Source organism: Gorilla gorilla, chromosome 16 (assembly GCF_029281585.2).
Source record: "Gorilla gorilla gorilla isolate KB3781 chromosome 16, NHGRI_mGorGor1-v2.1_pri, whole genome shotgun sequence".
NCBI classification, from domain to species: Eukaryota; Metazoa; Chordata; class Mammalia; order Primates; family Hominidae; genus Gorilla; species Gorilla gorilla.
In genome coordinates this window covers 84,566,365-84,589,261 of record NC_073240.2, presented here as the reverse complement: position 1 = coordinate 84,589,261, position 22,897 = coordinate 84,566,365, and the positions used below count along the sequence as shown (strand labels likewise).

Here is a 22,897-nt window from a genome sequence, read left to right as displayed (position 1 = left end):
CATAAATTGTCATGTGAAACTTCTTGTTCCTGCCAAGTGAGTCATTTGAACTGAGCATGTTCATTTACTTAAGAGGGCCTTTGCCAGCTTCTCTCTAAAGCAAAGTGCCAGTATACTGTACCAGCATGATTTATAGAGGGAAAAACACTTTTTATGAAGTGTTATCAAAGAGAATGCCAAAGTCAAAGTCCGTTTTGAGAAAATTTATTTTACCCTAAATAGCAGCAGTAGATTCCATAGGAAATTTGATATTGCCTGTGTAAGGAGTGACAGACATTTGCTACCCTGAATAAGATAATTTTTATAGAAAATTGTTTTTCCTAGAGTGAAAGATCAATTTTTATATGAACACCAACTAAAAATATAGTTGACTTGGCCAATTAAAATGTCTTTTGAGGCTGGGAGTGGTGGCTCACACCTCCCAGCACTTTGGGAGGCGAAGGTGGGCAGATCACGGGGTCAGGAGATCGAGACCATCCTGGCTAACACAGTGAAACCCCGTCTCTACTAAAAATAAAAATTAAAAAAAAAAATTAGCCGGGCGAGGTGGTGGGCGCCTGTAGTCCCAGCTACTCGGGAGGCTGAGGCAGTAGAATGGCGTGAACCCGGGAGGCGGAGCTTGCAATGAGCCGAGATCACGCCACTGCACTCCAGCCTGGGCGACAGAGCGAGACTCCATCTCAAAAAAAAAAAAAAAAAAAAAATCTGTTGATATTAGAATTTCACTTTATAAAAATGTACTGCTTCATAACTTGAAAATGTATAACTGTGATCCTAGACTAAATGCCGTAGTAGAACGAAAAATGTTATTAAAAAACGTTGTTGGGGCAAGTGACAAAACTGAAATACAGCCAGTGGATTAGGTAAAGATACTGTATTGATGTTAAATTTATCAAAATTAATTACTATGATTATGTAAGAGAATATCCTTAATCTTAGGAAATTTAAGAGTAAAAGCCCTTCAAACCTGGTGGCTCACACCAAAAATCCCAGCACTTTGGGAGGCCGAGGTGGGTGGATTGCTTGAGCCCAGAAGTTGGAGCCCAGCCTGCGCAACATGGTGAAACCTTGTCTCTATTAAAAAATACAAAAGCCAAGCACGGTGGCCCATGCTTGTAATCCCAACACTTTGGGCAGGTGGATCGCTTGAGGTCAAGAGTTGGAGACCAGCCTGGCCAACATGGCGAAACCCTGTCTCTATTAAAAATTCAAAGATTAGGTGGGTGTGGTGGCAGGCGCCTGTGGTCCCAGCTACTCAGGAGGCTGAGGCAGGTGAATCCCTTGAACCTGGGAGGTGGAGGTTGCAGTAAGCCGAGATTGTGCCACTGCACTCCAGCCTAGGTGACAGTGAGACCTTGTCACCAAAAAAGAGAGTAAAAGGCCATGATGTGTGCAACTTACTCTCAAATAGTTTAGTCTCTCCTCCCAGATAGGTGTGTGTGTGTGTGTGTGTGTGTGTGTGTGTATATATATGGAAAAAAATTAATAAATGAGGCAAAATGTTAAATAATATTTAGATAAATCTGGATAAAGGGTATATGGGTTTTCATTGCACTATCTTTTCAACTTTTCTATAAATTTGAAATTCCAAAGTATTTGTGTGTCTAAACAAAAAAGGTACAGTTAAAAAAAAAATAAGGAAATTCCAAATGAAAAATAGTTTGACGGAAAATTGCATGAGATAGATTTAATATTTATTAATACAAATTTTTTATTTAGTGCTAAAATTTATTTAAAATTTGACAAAGCAAATTATTGTAAACAGGCTCAGTGTATAATCTAGGAAGTGCATTTTCAAACATTCGCGTATTCTATACATATTTTATGTTATATGTAAATGTTTTAAACTTAAAATATATATATATAATTTTTAAAATATACTTAAATTTAAAAAATTTAAAGCCAGTGTGTTTAATGTTTTCTTTTCTCCCCCATAAAACACATAATTGTTTAGATATTTATCAGTTGTTCAGTAGTATCTGAATTATTGAATACTTTAAAATGAATTTTACTTTAAAATTAAATGAAGAGTCATCATCATGCCAAATAATTAGTGTCATTTATGATATGGTTAACTAATTGGCAGTATTCTCAGAAGGTTTCTGCCCAAGCCAACATAAATACCTTTGGGCATTTAGTGTTTGCCCATCCTCTAAAATGTGAAGAGAACTAACCCCAGGCCAGAATGAAAGGTTGGTCATTGGCATGCCTATCATCATACCTCCTTTTTCAGTGTTTCAGCTTTTTAAAAATCTTCCTTGAGTTTAACTTGGACTCCTCCTGCTTATAAACTGTTGTTGTTTTTTTTTGTGGGGGAGGGTTATAACATATGTATTGATAAAGCACATATTGTAAGCTTGACTTCTAACATCTTAAAGCCAAAATTAGTTCTTCTGGAATTCTACAGTACATATTCTTGCTCATTATATATTCTGGCTTTTTTGCTCATCATTAGGTTTGTGTGGTTCATTTATATTGGTTTGTGTAGTTGTAGATTGTTCATTCTCATTGTTGTATAATATTCCGTCATGTGAATTTTATGTATTTGTTCTTGTGTTGTTAGACCTAATTTTGCTTAGGTTTCCAGAGCTGTCATGCTCTAAAATTCTAGTACCCTGTTCTCTCCTCAAAATCAAAACAGGCAATGGAAGAGAAAATCTGATATTTGTACTGTTGTGCTTGACAATTGATATTATAATTAGTGAAAAGACTATAAGATTTAAGTACTAGCTTTGCAACATACTTAACTAGATGATCTTAGGCAAGTCACTGTACCTCTCCAAACCTCTGAAAATGGGATAATAATGTAAGCCTTATTTAACATAAAGGGTTCATTAAGGATCAGAATAAGTAATGTATAAGAATATAGGCTGTACACATACACACACACACACACAAGCACAAGCACATAAAAATAACAGGATTGGTATTGGTAATGTGAATTTGTTCTTAGCAGGGCATTTGTATTTTTAGCTTTTCATTTCTGATTGTAGAATGAAAAGTTTTAAGAATATGTAGACATTATCGCGTGTATTTTAAGTAGATATTTTTACATAATTAGCAATTATAACTGTTGACAATATTAATTTCAAATATGTACAGTCTGAAGGTAAAATAACTATGAAAGTTAAATAACTATCTCTTTATATGTTTAGGCTCGATTATTTGATGAACCTCAGCTTGCTAGTCTTTGTCTAGATACAATAGACAAAAGCACAATGGATGCAATAAGTGCAGAAGGGTTTACTGATATTGATATAGGTAAGTTCACTATGAGGTAAATTGTTACATTTTAAGTACAGTTAATGCCTTACTTGTCAGCCTTGTTGGAGAAGGGGCTATTTTTAAATCAGTGGCTTTCCCAAATGATTGAAGTCTCTCTAAGAGTTTTGCTTTTTTTTGTTTTGGTGAAAATATTTCTAAAAGTCTTAACTAGCTCATTGCCTGTTAAAAGATTTCAAATCAAATAAATATTCATTGAATGCCCATCATATGCATGGCATTATTCTAGGGTCCATAGGAAATATAAAAAAGAGTAAGAGATGAGTTGTCTTGTTAAGGAAACGTCTAATTGGAGAATCAAAGAACAAATATTTGAAAATTAAGATTTAAAACGCTAATAGAAGAGAGGGCATTAATACCTGGGTGATGAAATAGTCGGTACAGCAAACCCCGATGACACAAGTTTACCTCTGTGACAAACCTGCACATGTACCCCTGAACTTAAAATTAAAAAAAAAAACAAAGGACATATGGTAAAATGTGATTTCTGTCTTTTCTAAATTAGATATGTAGAAAATAGTTACTATGCAAATCAGGAAAATGGAGCGATTACTTCAGATTGCAGTAGTGTTAGGAAAATTTTGACAGAGGAGGTTCTGATACGAGCCTTAAAGAACAGATAGCACAGTAGGTCCTTGAATAATGTCGTTTCATTATAATGTTGATAAGAAAAAAATGGACGCCTGGCGGGGGCCACGATCTATAGGGTTTACATGTTCTCCTGTATCTTCGTGGTTTTCTCCAGGCACTCTAGTTTCCTCTCACATCCCAAAGATGTGCATTTAGGTTCTTTGGTGTGTCGAAATGGCCTCAGTCTGAATGAGAGTGTGTGTGAGTGTGCCCTGTGATGAAATGATGTACTGTGTGGGATTGGTTCCTGCCTATACCAAGCCATTGGGATAAGCTCTGGCCACCTGAGACTCTGAACTGGAATAAGTGGATTGGAAAATGATTTATCAAGTAAAAATTTGTAAAGTATATGATAATCATACAAATGTTTGATGATAAATGACATAGTATGAAAGCGCTTGGCAAGTCCACTATGTTATTTGCTTTTGAACTGCGTTGTGTGGGAGGTCCTCCTCAAAATTTTCACTTTGTAAACGTTTATTCCTGGATTTAACCCACCACCACTGTGACCACTGTCACTCACTGATTCACCAAAAATTGGGTAAATGATTCTCTTTCTTGTCTATATTAATCTTTCTTAAATGTATGTATAGCTCACATTTATTTCACTGTTCAATTTAGAAGTGCTTTGAGTCTTTATTTAGAAGCTTGGTGGTATTTTTGTGACCAGAAATATGCCATAGGAACTTAACTCTTGTTTCTATCAGTTAGCTCATGGTAAAATTGCTTTCGTTAGACACTGTTTCATTTGAAGTCACAGTTTCCAAGAACCCATACGTTGAGGACTTACTGTGTTTGGATAGTGGAGAGGGGAGGGCATTAGCGGCAAGTGGAACCTCAGGAAGAAGTGTATAAGAGGAAGGAGGTGCAAAGCAGGTTAAAGCCAGGTGATAGAGGACCATCTAATGATAGGCTAACAATGTACATTTTGTCTTGTAGGAGAGTAGAGAGATCTAATCCAGGCCCGTGGCTTTAAATACTATCTTTATGATGATAACCCAAAATATGTATCTTCAGTCCCTGTCTTCTTCTGGGCTACAAACTCATATACCCAACTGTCTACTTGACATTCTCATTTGGAGATTTTATAGGCATTTGAAACAGAACAGCTAAAGGAGAACCATTGATTCCTCTCGCTGTCTGTTAGGTCTCTTCTGTTCCTTTCCAACTGTTTTCAGTCTTCCTTAACAACACCACCATGAACCTGATTGCTTGGGCTAAAAACTCCTGTTATTCTTGATTATTCTTTCTCTCATACCCCACATGCAGTCTTATTAGCAGGTGCTCATGGCTGTACTTTGAATATGTATCCTCAATCTGACCACTACTTACCATATCCGTGGCTACCACCTAGTCTTAAGCCACCATTCTCTTTCACCTGGATAATTGCAGTGGTCTCTTGTAGTCTCTCCTTTCATCCAGTCTTGCTCCCATACACTCCATTCTCTACATGGCAGCCAGAATGATCTTTATAAATAAAAAATCAGCCCATATAACTTCCTTGCTTCCAGTGTCTTCCCACAGCCATTTGCATAAAATTTAAATTCCTTATAAAAGCTCATAGGAATACAAGGCCTGTGGAGTCAGGCCTTGTATTTGTCAGGCTGTGGTAAGAAATAGACCGAAAAATGCAGACTGGCTCAGACACAGAAGTTTATTTCACGCTCATATAACAGACCAAGGGAGTATTATAGTCAGTAGGTAGTTCTTTCTTGTTGTTCTGTCATGCCCTAGAGCCTAGCTATTATCTGTGTTTTGCTGGCAGATGGGAGAAAGTGTGGATAGGGAAAATACCCACAGATTAAAAGCATTGACCCTGATATAGCACCTACATTTTGGCTGTTATTTTATTGATCCCATTCAGTTGCAAGATCTCACCTAACTTTGGAGAAGCCAGGAGATGCAGACCAGTCACATCCCAGGAAGAAGAGAAAACATCTTTGGTAAATAGGTAGAAGCCACTACCTACATCTGACTTTGTCTCCTACCATTCTCCCCCTAATTCAATTCCCATATGCGCTGGCCAGGATTATTTATATTCCATTCTTTTGTATTTGCTATTCCTTCTGATTAGGATCCTTCTTCCCCTGAATCTTGGCATCTCAGATTAAAGAAGAAGACCTGAGACTTCAGACCTACTTAATTAGATACCGTGTTCCCCTAAGCAATCCCTATTCCATTACTCTTGCTCTGATTTATTTTCCTTGTAATACACATTGCTCTCTGCAAGTCTTATCTAGGTATTTGTCTCTGTATATATATGTTGATTGTTTGCTTTTCTCTCCTAAATTGTAAACTCCTTGAAGGCAGGGACTTTGTCTTGTGTACAACTCTATCACTAGCACCAAAGACAGAAGAATATAGTACATGTTCAGCTGATATTTGTTGATTAACTGGACTGACTGGCTGTGTCTAGAATAATGCTTTTTCTTCCCATCTTGGCTGGCTCTCACACAGTCTTAAGATCTTGGCTAAAATAACACTTCCATATGACTTATTTTTTGGGAGCTGATACCCCACCCTCGTCCATGATACTTGTTATATTCCTCTGTTCTAACATCCTGTTGTTAGTTGATGTATTGCACAGTACCTTGGGAACAAATAATACACTGCTTATAATATACTGAAGGACGGGGACTAAATCAGATTCCTCCCCAGCACCTGCATGTGGTGTCTGTTGAGTACTGGATATTTGAGAGCCCTAAACACTGCCCAAGTTGTTAATGAGACATTGCTTAATCCTAAGATTTCCTCCCTGTTAGGGGCTGTCAGATGCTTCATTTGTTCTTCAGTGTGTTCTCATTTGAAGCATTACTGCCTGCATCTGGGTAACTTACACGTTATAAATTGCTCTTAAATTATGCATGCCGTTGGAGCCTGGGAATCTTGAAGTATGTGCCTTGTACAGGGTAGAAGCCAATAAATATTTGGTCATTTGATTTGACTCACAGTTGTTTATTTGAAAACTCAGTATTGTGTTAATATTTATGAAACAATCTGCTGTGTTTTTCTGATCTTTATTTGGTTCTCAGCTTTAACTTCGTACTTTAACACATCTGCCAGTAGAAGACCTATGTGTTTGTCTTTCTACCCCATAGACTAGTTTGTTTCAAATGTACTTGTTAAAAATTGGTAATTAATTAAAAAACATTTTTTATCAAAGTTATTATTATTATTTTTGTTTTTTTTGGTAGAGACGGGGTTTCGCCATGTTGCCTAGGTAGGTCTCGAACTCCTGTGCTCAAGCCATCTGCCCGCCTCAGCCTCCCAAAGTGCTGGGATTACAGGTGTGAACTATTATGCCTAGCCCCAAAAATTGGTAATTCAAGAGAAGACTGGGAGCTGAAAGAAAGGGCTGGCTTCAGGAGCTTTTTATAGCTGTCTTATATTCTTAGGATGTTTTTTCTCCTCTGGGATTTGAATATGTGTTCTGGAGGAAGAGATACTGTTTCTTACAGCCTTTTGCTAAAGGAAGAAGATAATTTATCATGTTGATAGCACAAAATGAATTTACACCAAGGGTAGTATGATGTGCTTTTTTTTTAGTAATAAAGTTTATGTGTTTATCTCTGCGGAAGTTATTAGCATACGAAGTGGAGACATGTAGGTTCAAAGTCTTCTGGTTTTCCATCAAATGGTTGTGTCATATTGATTGCATTTAATTTACTTGTGAAAGGGCTTCGTGGTGCCATAGTTTATACTCATCTGCTCAGCTACAATAAGAGATACTAAAGTTTGATTTTTTTAAAAAAATTATGTGTAACCAGTTTACTTTTAACATGTTATTAAGCCTCTCCTGTGTTCTTGGGACTATGATACCTTTGCTAGGATATTACTTATGTTTGATATTAAGCAAATATTTGGCTCTTAACATGTGTAGACCATTGCAGAAAAGTTTTTTTTTGTTTGTTTGTTTGTTTGTTTTGAGGCAGAGTTTTGCTCTTGTCACCCAGGCTGGAGTGCAGTGGTGTGATCTTGACTCACTGCAGCTCTGCCTCCCGGGTTCAAGCGATTCTCCTGACCCCAGCATCCCAAGTAGCTGGGATTACACAGGCACCTGCCACCACGCCCTGCTAACTTTTGTATTTTTTGTGGAGATGGGGTTTCACCCTGTTGGCCAGGGTGGTCTCGAACTCCTGACCTCAGGTGATCACTCTCCTTGGCCTCCCAAAGTGCTGGGATTACAAGAGTGAGCCACTGTGCCTGCCCATATTGTAGAATAGTATTTAAAGAAATGTTTATCTGATATGTATTTATGGATAATGTAATCATATTTAATGCTTTAATTGATTTCTGCTGTAACTGTAGCATACTCATTTTTATTTAAATTTAATTTAAAGTATAACTATTAGATATTTCATAGAAGTGCCTATTTTATCTAGGTTTTTTAGAGATTTTCCTATCCATCTAGAAGTGTCATTTTTTAGGAACTGGGGTATTTATTATTTTTTTTTATTAGCACAAACACATTTATTTATTAACCAAAGGGATGATCCTAATTCAAGACACTTTGAAATAGCTGCATGTGAAACGTTTGTGATAAAGATAATTGAACACAGTAATGAAAAAAAACACTATGGAGATTTGCTCATTGAACTGAGCTTGATCATTCTATTAGTTAACTCCTGTCCAAAGTGATGATGGAATTTTTATTCTACTTTTTCATAGATCCGAGTACAGGCGACATTGTTCATGACACAGTCCACCACTAATTTCCCATCTTTCAGTTTTCTTGTTATTGTGTTTTCCTTCCCATCCCATTCCTGATGCTGAACCAATGCACCATCTGCAAAGCTGCACACAGTCTGAGTTTTTCTGCCGTCAGCTGTGGTTTCTTCAAACTTCTCTCCCAGGGTACAAGAAAACTGTGTTTTCAAAGTGCTCTCAGTTTTTATGGTGAGGTTTTTGCCATCACAAGTGATGATACAATCTGGCTTGGCCATTGCGTCCATTTTTCGCAAAGCAGTTCCCACTCCTCCTCCTTCATGTATTCATCAAAGCGTTTGCTGTCCACCAGGCGCCATCTTCCTCCCAGCTGCTGAACTGTGGCCATGGTGGGTGCGGGCAGGCGGGCATGCAAAGCAGGGTTGCCGTCGGCGTGGGCAGCATGCTGTCGAACTGGGGTATTTATTTTGACCCTTTGAGAATCTAAAATGTTTTATTTTACCTGCCTATATTAAACAATATGTACTGGATATAATTTAGGATTCTTGTGATTATTAATGCTCACTAAGTATCAGTTACATTATTATTGTACAGTGAAGCCCTCAGGTCTGTGAAGTGTTGTTTTTTTAAAAAACTCTATAAGACCCTTGATAGCTATTCTTTTCAAGTGCTTAATGTCTTCTTTTCACAAATTTCCTCTTTTCTCTATCCCTGTTAGATTGCAGTTTATCATTTCATTCTAGTATATTAGCCTCTAAAGCCCCTTTCTCTTCTGAACTTATTGCTTCTGGGCTGTTAGAACTTAAAAGTAACTGAGCTTATTTTAATTTTGCCTATCATAAGAGGAAAAGGGTTCTGAGTGAGGACCTGAGGTACAGGCATGACGTTTATACTTGGATGTCAAATAGGAATTTCAAACTTAGTATGTCTAAAATGAAACTTCAGCTCTTTCCCCACCCCAAACCTGCACCTCCTGTAGTCTTTCCCATCTTGGTTGATGCCACCCTCATCCCTCCAGTGCATAAGCTATATAAACCTTGCAGTTATTCTTGACTCCTCTCTTTAAATCACACCTCGCATCCAATCTGTTAGGAAATCCAATTGAGTCTTCCTTCAGAATATGTTCCAAATATGATCAATTTTCACCACTTCCACTGCTCCCCTCCTTGTCCAGGCCACCATCCCTGACCTGGATCGATGCAAGAGCCTCCAACTGATATTGTCTCCACTATAGCCTCTTCTCAACACAGAAGCCAGGGTGATCCTTTCAGAACATAAAATGTGACAACTCAGAATCCTCCAGGCATTCTCCATGTCGCTTAGAGTAAAAGCCAAATGATCTACAGGGTGCTGCATGATTGCCCCCTCTCCCCACAGCCTCTGGCCTCCTTGCCTGCTACTCTTCCCTCCTGCTCACTCCACTCCACCACGTTGGCCTCCTTACCATTCCTCAGATATGCCAGGCACACTTTAATATGAGAGCCTTTGTACTTTTAGTCCTGCAACACTATTCGTCTAGGTATCTATTTGGCTTACTCCCCCACTTCCTTCATGTCTTGGCATAAGTGAAGCCTGCCTAAACCACCCGATTTTATTTTATTTTATTATTTTTTGGCACAGTCTCACTCTGTTGCCTGGGCTGGAGTACAGTGGCATGATCATGGCTCACTACAGCCTGCAACCTCCCAGGCTCAAGTGATCCTGCTGTCTCAGCCTCCTGAGTAGCTGAGACTACAAGTGCATGCCACCATGCCTGGCTAATTTTTAAAAACTTTTTTGTAGTGATGGGGTCTCACTATATTGCCCAGGCTGGCCTGAAACTCCTGGGCTCAAGCCATGCTCCTGTCTCAGCCTCCTAAATTGCTGGGACTACTGGCATGGGTCACCATGCCTGGCCCCTTCCTATTTTAAACTGCATTTCTGATTCTCCTTAACCTGACATATTTGCCAATGTATATCATCTAAGATACTCGAATTTACTTGTGTTTATTTAATCTGTTTCTCCTCATTAGAATGTAAGCTCCATGAGGGCAGGAATTTTTAACTTTTTGTTCAGTGATATATCAGTGCTGGCTGGGCGCGGTGGCTCACGCCTGTAATCCCAGCACTTTGGAAGGCCGAGGCAGGCAGATCACTTCAGGTCGGAAGTTTGAGACCAGGCTGGCCAACATGGTGAAACCCTGTCTCTACTAAAAATATAAAAATTAGCCAGGTGTGGTGGCCCGTGCCAGTAATCCAAGCTACTCAGGAGGCTGAGGCAGGAGAATTGCTTGAACCTAGGAGGCAGAGGTTGCAATGAGCCGAGATTGTGCCTCTGCACTCCAGCCTGAGCAACAGAATGAGACTCTATATCCAAAATATATACATACATATATATAATATATTATATATAATATATATTATATAATATATAATTGCCTAATAGTACCTGGCACGTAGTGCTTAATAATAAATATTTACCGAATGAACGAATGAATTATAATCTGTAGACTTTAAGAATTTATGTAATTGGAACCTTTTTCTGTGGCTTGTTAATCTTATTCTGGATAGTTGAGTTTACTTGATAAATGGCATAAATATATAAGGAGAGTACCGTATCTTAATATTGCATGTATGGTAAGTAATAAATTGATTGTTAAACTGATTTTTATGGAACACTTTGGAGTTTAAGTCCTTTAATTATTTAGTATTTTAAAGTATAAAGTCTGTAGTTTTAAGTGTCTAACCTATTTTTTGTTGAGATGTGAAAACAATATAAGTGTGTCTGTTGGTATTGCTTGGTTAGAGAGCTAAAATATTTCTAATTGGGTTTATTTTGTATTTTGCCTATAGATACACTCTGTGCAGTTCTAGAGAGAGACACACTCAGTATTCGAGAAAGTCGACTTTTTGGAGCTGTTGTACGCTGGGCAGAAGCAGAATGTCAGAGACAACAATTACCTGTGACTTTTGGGAATAAACAAAAAGTTCTAGGAAAAGCACTTTCCTTAATCCGGTTCCCACTGATGACAATTGAGGAATTTGCAGCCGGTAAGGGTATAAATTCACCAAAATCTATTTGAACCTGTTTTAATAGTCTGTCAGGGCTGGGCCTGGTGGCTCACACCTATAATCCAGCACTTTCGAGAGGCCGAGGCAGGTGGATCATTTGAGGACAGGAGTTCGACACCAGCCTTGTCAACATGGTAAAACCCCGTCTCTACTAAAAGTACAAAAAATTAGGCATGGTGGTGGGCACCTGTAATCTCAGCTACTCAGGAGGCTGAGGCAGGAGAATCGCTTGAACCCAGGAGACGGAGGTTGCAGTGAGCCGAGATCATGCTGTTGCATTCCAGCCCGGGCGACAGAGCGAGATTCCACGAGACTCCATCTCAAAAAAAAAAAAAAAAAAAATTCTATCAGTCTCCCTGCGCCAGAGAGGAAAAGAAGCTTTTATTCAGTACTAATCACATGACAAACATATATGCGAGTGTATGATTTTAAGCCCTTCAAAATTATATTATCCACATTGTATAGGTTAGAGAAGTAAAGTTGGGAGAGGTTGAGTGCCTTACCCCAGGTTATGACAGATCTTTTTGGCTTTTTTTTTTCTTTTTTTTTTTTTTTGAGACAGAGTCTCCCTCTGTTGCCCAGGCTGGAGTGCCGTGGCACAAACGCATTTCACTGAAGCCTCCACCTCCCAGGCTCAATCAATCCTCCCACCTCAGCCTCCCAAATAGCAGGGACTATAGGTGCACACTACCATGCTCAGCTAATTTTTAAATTTTTTTTGTAGAGACAGGATTTCACCATCCTGTCAGGGCTGGTCTTGAACTCCTGGGCTCAAGCCTCCCAAAGTGCTGGGATTACAGGTGTAAGCCACCACGCCCAGCCTCTGTTTGACTCTTAAGGTCGATGCTTCTGATTAAAATCAGACAGATCTGTTTTGAGTCTCCATGACCACTTCTGACCTGTTTTCATTACCCATATCATAATTGACTATTATCTGCCTTTAAATCACGGCCAGATTGATTCAAAAGAAAGAAAAGTCTCATGGTTTTTTTTTTTTTTTTTTTTTTTTAGACAGGGTCTCCCTCTGTTGCTCAGGCTGGAGTGCGGTCGTGCGATCTCAGCTCACTGCAACGTCCACCTCCTGGGTTCAAGCGATTCTCACACCTCAGCCTCCTGAGTAGCTGGGATTACAGGCGTGCACCACCACAAACTTAATTTTTGTATTTTTAGTAGAGACAGAGTTTCACCATATTTGTCAAGCTGGTCTTGAACTCCTGACCTCAGGTGATCTGCCCACCTCGGGCTCCCAAAGTGCTGGGATTATAGGCATGAGCCACTGTGCCTAGCTCTCATGATTTTTTAAAAAATAATTTCAACTTTTATTTTAAATTCGGGGTAACGTGCAGATTTGTTTCATGTGTATATTGTGTGATGCTGAAGTTTGAGGTACAGTTGATTGCATCACTTAGGCAGTGAGCATAGTGTCCAGTAGTTAGTTTTTTAACTCTTTTCCCCCTTCTGTCCCTTCCTCTTTTCCCCTTTTTAACAGTCCTCAGTGCTTATTGTTTCCATCTTTATGTCCATGTGTATCCAATGTTTAGCTTCCACAAGTGAGAACATATGGTATTTGGTTTACTGTTTCTGCATTAACTCACTTGAGATAATGGCTTCTAGCTGCATCCATGTTGCTGCGAAAGGCATGATTTTGTTCTTTTTTATGGCTTTATAGTATTCTGTGGTGTGTGTGTGTCCGTGTGTGTGTGTGTGTGTCACATTCTCTACCCAGTCTACCACTGATGGGCACCCAGGTTGAGTCAGTGTCGTTGCTGTGATGAACATATGAGTGCATGTGTCTTTTGGTGGAACATTTTCTTTTCTTTTGGATATATAACCAGTAATGGGATTGCTGGGTTGACTGGTAGTTCTATGTTTTTTGTTTTTTTTTGGGGGGTTGTTTGTGGTTTTTTTTTTTTTTTTGAGACAGAGCCTCACTCTGTCACCCAGGCTGGAGTACAGTGGTACAATCTCAGCTCACTGCAACTTCCACCTCCTGGGTTCAAGCAATTCTCCCACCTCAGCCTCCTGAGTAACTGGGACTACAGACGCCTGCCACCAAGCTCAGCTAATTTTCGTATTTTTTGGTAGAGATGGGGTTTCACCATGTTGTGCAGGCTGGTCTTGAGCTGTTGACCTGAAGTGATCCACCTGCCTCAGCCTCCCAGAGTGCTGGGATTACAGACATGAGCCACTTTGCCCAACCTTGGTAGTTCTGAGTTCTTTAAAAAATCTCCAAACTGCTTCCCACAATGGCTAACCTTATCTACATTCCCACCATCAGTGAATACGAATTCCCTTTTCTCTGTAGCCTTGCCAGCAACTGTTTTTTTTATTTTAATAGGCATTCTGAGGAGTATGAGATGGTATCTCATTGTAGTTTGGATTTGCATTTCTCCGATGATTAGTGATGTTGAGGATTTTTTTCATGTTTGTTGGCTGCTTGTATATCTTCTTTTCAGAAATGTCTGTTCATATTTTTTGGCCCACTTTTTATGAGTTTTTTTTTTTTTCTTATTGAATTGTTAAAATTCCCTGTAGATCCTGGATATTAGACCTTTGTCCAACACATAGTTTTTGAATATTTTCTCCCATTCTGTAGGTTGTCCATTTGTTGGGTTGATAGTTTCTTTTACTGTGCAGAAGCTCTTTAATTAGGTCCTACTTGTCAGTTTTTGTTTTTGTTGCAATTGCTTTTGAGGACTTTGTCATAAATTCTCTCCCAAGGCCAGTGTCCAGAATGGTATTTCCTAGGTTTTCTTCTAGGATTCTTATAGTTTGAGGTCTTATTTTAAATCTTTAATCCATCTTGAGTTAATTTTTATGTATGGTGAAAGGTAGGGGTCCAGTTTCATTCTTCAGCATATGGCTAGCCAACTTTCCCAGCACCCTTTACTGAATAGAGGGATCTTTCCCCATTGCTTATTTTTGTCAACTTTGTCAAAGATGAGGTGCTGTAGGTCTGCAGCTTTATTTCTGGGTTCTCTTTTCTGTTCCATTGGTGTATGTGTCTGTTTTTGTACCAGTACCATGCTGTTTTGGTTACTGTAGCCTTATAGTATAGTTTGAAATCCAGTGGTAATGTGATGCCTCCAATTTTGTTCTTTCTGCTTAGGATTGCTTTGGCTATTTAGGCTTTTTTTTTGTTCCATGCGTATTTTATAATATTTTTCTAGTTCTGTGAAAAATGATGTTGGTAGTTTGATAGAAATAGCATTAAATCTGTAGATTGCTTTGGGCAATATGGTCATTTGAACGCTATTGAGTCTTCCAATCCACGAGCATATAATGTTTTTCCATTTGTTTGTGTCATCTGTGATTTCCTCCAGCAGTGTTTTATAGTTCTCCTTGTAGAGATCTTTTACTTGGTAAAAATATATCTAACCAAGATGTATGGATGTAAAAATACCTGGTAGAAATATATCTTAGTTAGATGTATTTCTAGGTATTTTATTTTTTGTGTGGACATCGTAAATGGGATTGCATTCATGATTTGGCTCTCAGCTTGAACGTTACTGGCGTATAGAAATGCTGCTGACTTTTGTACATTAATTTTATATTCTGAGGCTTTACTGAAGTTCTTTATCAGTTCCAGGAGCCTTTGGGGGAACTTTTTTTTTTTTTTTTGAGATGGAGTTTTGCTGTTTGTTGCCTAGGCTGGAGTGCACTGGCACAATCTCAGCTCACTGCAACCTCTGCCTACCGGGTTCAAGAGATTCTCCTGCCTCAGCCTCCCGAGTAGCTGGGATTACAGGTGCCTGCCACCGTGCCTAGCTAGTTTTTGTATTTTTAGTAGAGACGGGGTTTCACCATGTTGGCCAGGCTGGTCTCAAACTCCTGACCTCAGGTGATCCACCCTGTCTTGGCCTCCCAAAGCGCTGGGATTACAGGCGTGAGCCACCGCACCCGGCCTGGTGGAATCTTTAGGGTTCTGTAGGTATAGAAGCATATCATCTGTGAAGAGAGATAGTTTGACTTCTTTTCTTATTTGGGTGCATTTTATTTCTTTTCCTTTCCTGATTGCTCTGGCTGGGACTACCAGTACTATGTTGAATAGGAGTGGTTAGAGTGAGCATCCTTGTCTTTTTCTAATTCTCGAGGGGAATGCCTCTAGCTTTTGCCCATTCAGCATGATGTTAGTTGTGGATTTGTCATAGATGGCTCTTGTTATTTTGGGGATATTGTTTTGATGCCTAGTTTGTTGAGGGCTTTTATCATGAAGAGATGCTGGATTTTATTGAATGCTTTTTCATGTCTATTGAGACAGTCATATGGTTTTTATTTTTAACACTATTTCATGATTGTTTTGAATTGTATTACTTTTTATTTTTCGATTTTATTTTAGTTTTAAAAATGAAGTCTTGCCATGTTGCTCAGGCTGGCCATGAGCTTCTGGGCTCAAGTGATTCTTCCACCTTCACCTCTTAGCTAATGTGCCTGGCTGAATTGTATTTCATTATGCTTATTGGCCTATTTATTTTCCTTTACATTATTCATGTCTTTTGTTGTTCTGTTGGTGTGTTCAAATTTTGTTTTACTGGTTTATCTTACCTTGATTCTTTGTATATTTGTTATATATTCCAATTTTTTTTTCTGACTTATACTTGTTCCAGTTTTCTCCAAGATTGTTTTTGTTTTTGCTGATAAGAATCAGTGTTTGGGTTTTTTTTAAATAAACTTTTGAAATTAAAGTTTAACATCCATATAGTAAAATGAACAAATAAAGTGAACATACTTATTTAACCAATTTATCCTACTGTACTAGTACCCCAGAAGCCTTTGTCATGACCCTCTAAGTCACTAATCTCCCTCTGAAAGGTGACTACTTTCTGTCTTCTATAAATTAGTTGTGTCCATATGTAAACTTTATATAAAGGAAATCATATATATGGTGTGTATTCATTTTTGTGTGGCTTCTTTCTCTTAACATTATGCCTGTTAGATTCATCCATGTGGTTGAGTATGGCAGTAGTTCATTCTTTTTCATTGCTTTATAATATTCTGTTATACAACTGTGCCATGATTTATCCATTTTACTATTGTTGGATATATGGATTATTTCTGTTTGGGGACCATTGAGGCCATTCTTGTACATGGGATTTGGTATACATACGTAAACATTTCTGTTGGATATATACGAGTGGAATTGCTAACTCATGGAGTGTGCATATGGTCGGCTTTAGTAGATCCTGCCATCCTGCCAAACAGTCCCTCAAAGTGGTTGTAACAGTTTACACTCATCAACAAAGTGAAGAGACATAAGAGGTCGTTTTGGTTGCCCACATCCTCTCCAATACTTGGTATTGTCAGTTTTTGTAGTTCTAGCCATTTGTGTGGATGTGAGGACGTATTTCATTTTGGTTTTAAATTTCATATCACGGATGATTAATGATGTTGAATATGCCAATAATTTTTTAATCCAGTCTGACAGACTTTGTCTTTTATCTGAACTGTTTTGGTTCACTTGCACTTAATGTAATTACAGATATATTTGGGTTTATGTTTACCATCTTGCAATTTGTTTTCTACTTGTCACATCTTTTTTTTTTTTTTCCTTTCTTGCTTTCTTTTAGAGGAATCAAGCTATTATTCTTTTTTTTTTTTTTTTTTTGGTAATGATACAGTTTTCCCCCTTATTCTGTGAATATAGTGAACTACATTAATTGATTTCCCAATTTAAACCTATTTTGGATTCCTTACGTAAATCAGACTTGGTTGTTATGCATTATCCTTTTTATATATTACTGGATTTAATTTGCTGAATTTTTAATGTATTTTTATGACTACTGAATGAGAGAAATTTGTCTATATATATTTTTTTTTCTTGCAAGGAAATTGTCAAAATTGTCCTCATACAAAAGTTAGAAATATTTCCTTTTTTTCCCCCAGTGTTCAAGAGTTTGTATTATTAATTTTCTCCTGGAACCAACTTCTGGCTTTATTAATTTTCTCTATTACAGTATGTTTTCCATTTCATTACTTTCTGCCTTTTTCTTTATTACTTTCTTTCCTTTCTTTGCTTTTAATTTGCTGGTGTTATTTATTTTATTAGTTTTTGTGACTTTTTGAGATACTTAGAAGGTCAACCTATATTCTTTTTGAATGCATATATTTAAGTGTATATTTTTTCTCTCAGCATCCTTCCCCCCCACAGTTTTTGATACGTGTATTTTCATTACCATTCGATTAAAAATTTTTAATTTTTGCTTTTTTTTCTTTGACTCATAAATTATAGATAATTTAATTTCCAAATATTTGAGATTTCTTCTTATCTTGCTCTTGCTGATTTCTGGCTTAATTCCAGTATAGTCAGAAAATATATTCTATATCATTTCAATGCTTTGAAATTTGTTGATATCTGCTTTGGCCCAGCATATGGTAGTTTTATTTATTTTTTATTATTTTGTTTTATTTATTTTTGAGACAGTGTCTCACTCTGTCACCCAGGCTGGAGTGCAGTGGCATGATCTTGGCTCACTGTAACCTCCGCCTCCTGGGGTCCAACGCTTCTCCTGCCTCAGCCTCCCCGGTAGCTGGGATTACAGGCATGCAGTGCCACGCTCGGCTAATTTTTATATTTTTAGTAGAGACAGGGTTTCACCATGTTGGCCAGGCTGGTCTCGAACTCCTGATCTCAGGTGATCCACCCACCATGGCCTCCCAAAATGCTAGGATTACAGGCATGAGCCACCATGCCTGGCCCATACGGTAGTTTTAATAAGTATCTATGTATACTTGAGAAGAATGTATTCTTCTTTGTTATGTGCAGAAAAACCTGAATAGTCCTGTATCTGTTCAACAGATTGAATACTATATCTATGAAAGGATTATATACTAATGATCTTCAAATTTTCTATATATCTATCTATTGATTTGCTTTTTGTTCTATCAGTTACTAAAAGAAGTAGATTTAAATCTCAGGGTATGATTGAGAATGTGTTTCCTTTTGGCTCCATCAGTTTTCTTCTTTATTTTCTTCTTTATTTTAGGTACATTCAAATTTAGGATTTTTTTTTATATTGAATTTGCTTCTTTATCTTTACAATCTATCCCATCTTAAATCTAAACTTATTGTGGGTTTTTGTTTTTTATTTTATTTTTTGAGACAGTCTCCCTCTGTCACCCAGGCCGGAGTTCAGTGGCACAATCTTGGCTCACTGCAACGTCCACCTTCTGGGTTCAGGCAATTCTCATGCCTCAGCCTCCTTAGTAGCTGGGACTACATGTGTGCACCACCACACCCTGCTAAATTTTTTATTTTTAGTAGAGATGGGGTTTTGCCATGTTGGCCAGGCTAGTCTCGAACTCCTGGCCTCAAATGATCAGCTTGCCTCAGTCACCCAACATTCTGGCATGAGCCACCACGCCCGGCCTAAACTTCTTGTTTTAAAGTCTTTGTCTGATACTGGTATAGTTTCTCAAGGTTTTTTAAATTCTATATCTTTCTCATCCTTTTACTTTTAGCCTTACATTATTTTATTTTATTTTATTTTATTTTTTTTATTTTTTATTTTTTATTGATCATTCTTAGGTGTTTCTTGCAGAGGGGGATTTGGCAGGGTCACAGGACAATAGTGGAGGGAAGGTCAGCAGATAAACAAGTGAACAAAGTTCTCTGGTTTTCCTAGGCAGAGGACCTTGCGGCCTTCCGCAGTGTTTGTGTCCCTGGGTACTTGAGATTAGGGAGTGGTGATGACTCTTAACGAGCATGCTGCCTTTAAGCATCTGGTTAACAAAGCACATCTTGCACCGCCCTTAATCCGTTCAACCCTGAGTGGATACAGCACATGTTTCAGAGAGCACAGGGTTGGGGGTAAGGTCACAGATCAACAGGATCCCAAGGCAGAAGAATTTTTCTTAGTACAGAACAAAATGAAGTCTCCCATGTCTACCTCTTTCTACACAGACACGGCAACCATCCGATTTCCCAATCTTTTCCCCACCTTTCTCCCCTTTCTATTCCACAAAACTGCCATTGTCTTCATGGCCCGTTCTCAATGAGCTGTTGGGTACACCTCCCAGACGGGGTGGTGGCCGGGCAGAGGGGCTCCTCCCTTCCCAGTAGGGGCGGCCGGGCAGAGGCGCCCCTCACCTCCCGGACGGGGTGGCTGGCCGGGCGGGGGGCTGACCCCCCCCACCTCCCTCCTGGACGGGTTGGCTGGCCGGGCGGGGGGCTGACCCCCCCACCTCCCTCCCGGACAGGGCGGCTGGCCCGGCGGGAGGGCTGACCCCCCCACCTCCCACCCAGACGGGGCGGCTGGCCGGGCGGGGGGCTGATCCCCCACCTCCCTCCCGGACTGGGTGGCTGCCGGGCGGAGACGCTCCTCACTTCCCAGACGGGGTGGCTGCTGGGCGGAGGGGCTCCTCACTTCTCAGACGGGGCGGCTGCGGGGCGGAGGGGCTGCTCACTTCTCAGACGGGGCGGTTGCCAGGCAGAGGGTCTCCTCACTTCTCAGACGGGGCGGCCGGGCAGAGACGCTCCTCACATCTCAGACGATGGGCGGCCGGGCAGAGACGTTCCTCACTTCCTAGATGGGATGGCGGCCGGGAAGAGGCACTCCTCACTTCCTAGATGGGATGGCGGCCGGGCAGAGACGCTCCTCACTTTCCAGACTGGGCAGCCAGGCAGAGGGGCTCCTCACATCCCAGACAATGGGCGGCCAGGCGGAGACGCTCCACGCTTCCCAGACGGGGGGTCGGCCGGGCAGAGGCTGCAATCTCGGCTCTTTGGGAGGCCAAGGCAGGCGGCTGGGAGGTGGTTGTAGCGAGCCGAGATCACGCCACTGCACTCCAGCATGGGCGCCATTGAGCACCGAGTTAATGAGACTCCGTCTGCAATCCCGGCACCTCGGGAGGCCGAGGCTGGCAGATCACTCGTGGTTAGGAGCTGGAGACCAGCCCGGCCGACACAGCGAAGCCCCGTCTCCACCAAAAAAATACGAAAACCAGTCAGGCGTGGCAGCGCGCGCCTGCAATCGCAGGCGCTCGGCAGGCTGAGGCAGGAGAATCAGGCAGGGAGGTTGCAGTGAGCTGAGATGGCAGCAGTACCGTCCAGCTTCGGCTCGGCATCAGAGGGAGACCGTGGAAAGAGAGGGAGAGGGAGACCGTGGGGAGAGGGAGAGGGGGAGGGGGAGGGGGAGGGGGAGGGGGAGGGAGAGCTAGCCTTACATTATTTTGACCATGTCTCTTGTAAGCTTCATTTTTAAAAAATTCAGTCTGACAGACTTTGCCTTTTATTTGGAGTATTTGGTTCACTTTATATTCAATATGATTAATAGTCTATTAAACTTTCTTTTTCTTTTTCTTTTTTTTTTTTTTGGTGTAGACAGTGTCTCCTCTGTCACCCAGGCTGGAATGCAGTGGCATGATCTCAGCTTACTCCAGCGTCAACCTCCTGGGCTCAGGTTATCCTCCCACCTCAGCCTCCCGTATTAAAGATTCTTTTATTATTATTTTAGTGGGTTGCCCTTGTTATTACAAGAATATATCGTTATTGATTTTTAAATTAAATCTTAAAAATTAAATTTTTTAGGTGGGGCACAGTGGCTCATGCCTTTAGTCCCAGCACTTTGGGAGGCTGAGGCAGGTAGATTGTTTGAGTCGAGTTCAAGACCAGCCTCGGCAAAATGGCGAAACCCTGTCTTTACAAAAAAAATTTAAAAATTAGCCTGGAGTGGTGGTACACACCTGTAGTCCCAGCTACCTGGGGGGCTGAGGTGGGGATCACTTGAGCCCAGGAGTTCAAGGCTGCAGTTAGCCATGATCACACCACTGCACTCCATACCTGGGCAACAGTGAGACCCTGTCTCTAAATAAATAAATAAAATTAAAATTTTTAAATTAAAATTTTCTACACAATATAAAGGCATTATTGATACTTTTGCTATATCTAACCTTCTCTAGCCTTTGATGCTACTATTTAATGTATTTTGATGTTTCATATGTTATAAAGCCCACAAAACATTATTTATAAAGTCAATGATCATTTTGATTTGCCTATATATTTGCCCTTTCAGTTATCTTCATTTTTTTTCTGTATGACCAGATGTGTGCTTCTATCTGGGCACATTTCTGTTAGCTTGAAGAATTCTCTTCAGTATTTCTTTTAAAACAGGTAGGATACTAACCAGATTCTCTCAACTCTTTTTTTCTTTTGTCTAAAAACATCTTTATCTTACCATTTTTTTTAAAAAAAAGAGATGGGGCCCTGCTATGTTTCCCTGGCTGGAGTGCAGTGGCTATTCACAGCTTCAAAATTCTGGCCTCAAACAATCCTCCCACCCCAGCCTCCTGAGTAGCTGGGACTAGAGGGGCACACTGCTGAGCCCAGCTTGCCTTCATTTTTGAAGGATATTTTTCTGGGTAGAAAGCTCAAGGTTGACAGTTATTCCCATCTATCATTTGAATGCAATTCTATTCTTTTTTTTTTTTTTTTTGAGACAGAGTAAGACTGTCACCCAGCCTGGAGTGCAGTGGCACAATTTCATCTCAGTGCAACCTCCACCTTCCAGGTTCCAGTGATTCTCCTGCCTCAGCCTCCTTAGTAGCTAGGATTACAGGCACCCACCACCGCCCTTGGCTAAATTTTGTATTTTTAGTAGAGATGGGGTTTCACCATGTTGGGGAATGGTACCAAACATGTAGGCTTTTATCGCTCACCTCCCTCCCACCATTCCCCCCAAGTCCCCAAAGTTCATTATATCATTCTTAGGCCTTTGCCTCCTCATAGTTTCTTAGCTCCCACTTATAAGTAAGACCATATGGTATTTGGTTTTCCATTCCTGAGTTACTTCACTTAGAATAATGGCCTCCAAGTTCATCCAAGTTGCTGCAAAAGCCTTTGTTTCATTCCATTTTATGGCTGAGTAGTATTCCATGGTGTATGTATACCACATTTTCTTCATCCAGTCGTTGGTTGATGGGCATTTAGGTTGGCTCCATATTTTTGCAGTTGGTAGTGCTGCTATAAACATGTACGTGCAAGTATCTTTTTCATGTAATGACTTATTTTCCTTTGGGTAGGTATCCAGTAGTGGAATTGCTGGATCAAATGGTAGTTCTAATTTTAGTTCTTTTTTTTTTTTGGAGACAGAGTCTCGCTGTGTTGCCCAGGCTGGAGTGCAGTAGTGCGATCTCGGCTCACTGTAACTTCTGCCTCCCAGGTTCAAGTGATTCTCCTGCCTCAGCCTCCCGAGTAGCTGGTACTACAGGCGCACGTCACTGCACCCAGCTAATTTTTGTATTTTTTGTTAGAGATGGGGTTTCACCATGTTGG

The 22,897-nt window shown here is 40.0% G+C and overlaps 1 protein-coding gene and 1 pseudogene across 2 annotated transcripts in view; one reads left to right on the top strand and one right to left on the bottom strand.

Moving 5' to 3' along the window:
• BTBD1 (BTB domain containing 1) overlaps nt 1–22,897 on the top strand; it is a 56,819-nt gene that overhangs the window by 16,888 nt on the left and 17,034 nt on the right. For both annotated transcript variants that reach the window (XM_004056678.5, XM_019011203.4), the window contains exons 3-4: nt 3,156–3,261; nt 11,410–11,607. In XM_004056678.5, the coding sequence (XP_004056726.5) occupies nt 3,156–3,261; nt 11,410–11,607 (304 nt within the window). The remainder of the gene's footprint in view (nt 1–3,155; nt 3,262–11,409; nt 11,608–22,897) is intronic.
• Nucleotides 8,496–8,965, bottom strand: LOC101144434 (fatty acid-binding protein 5-like; annotated as a pseudogene).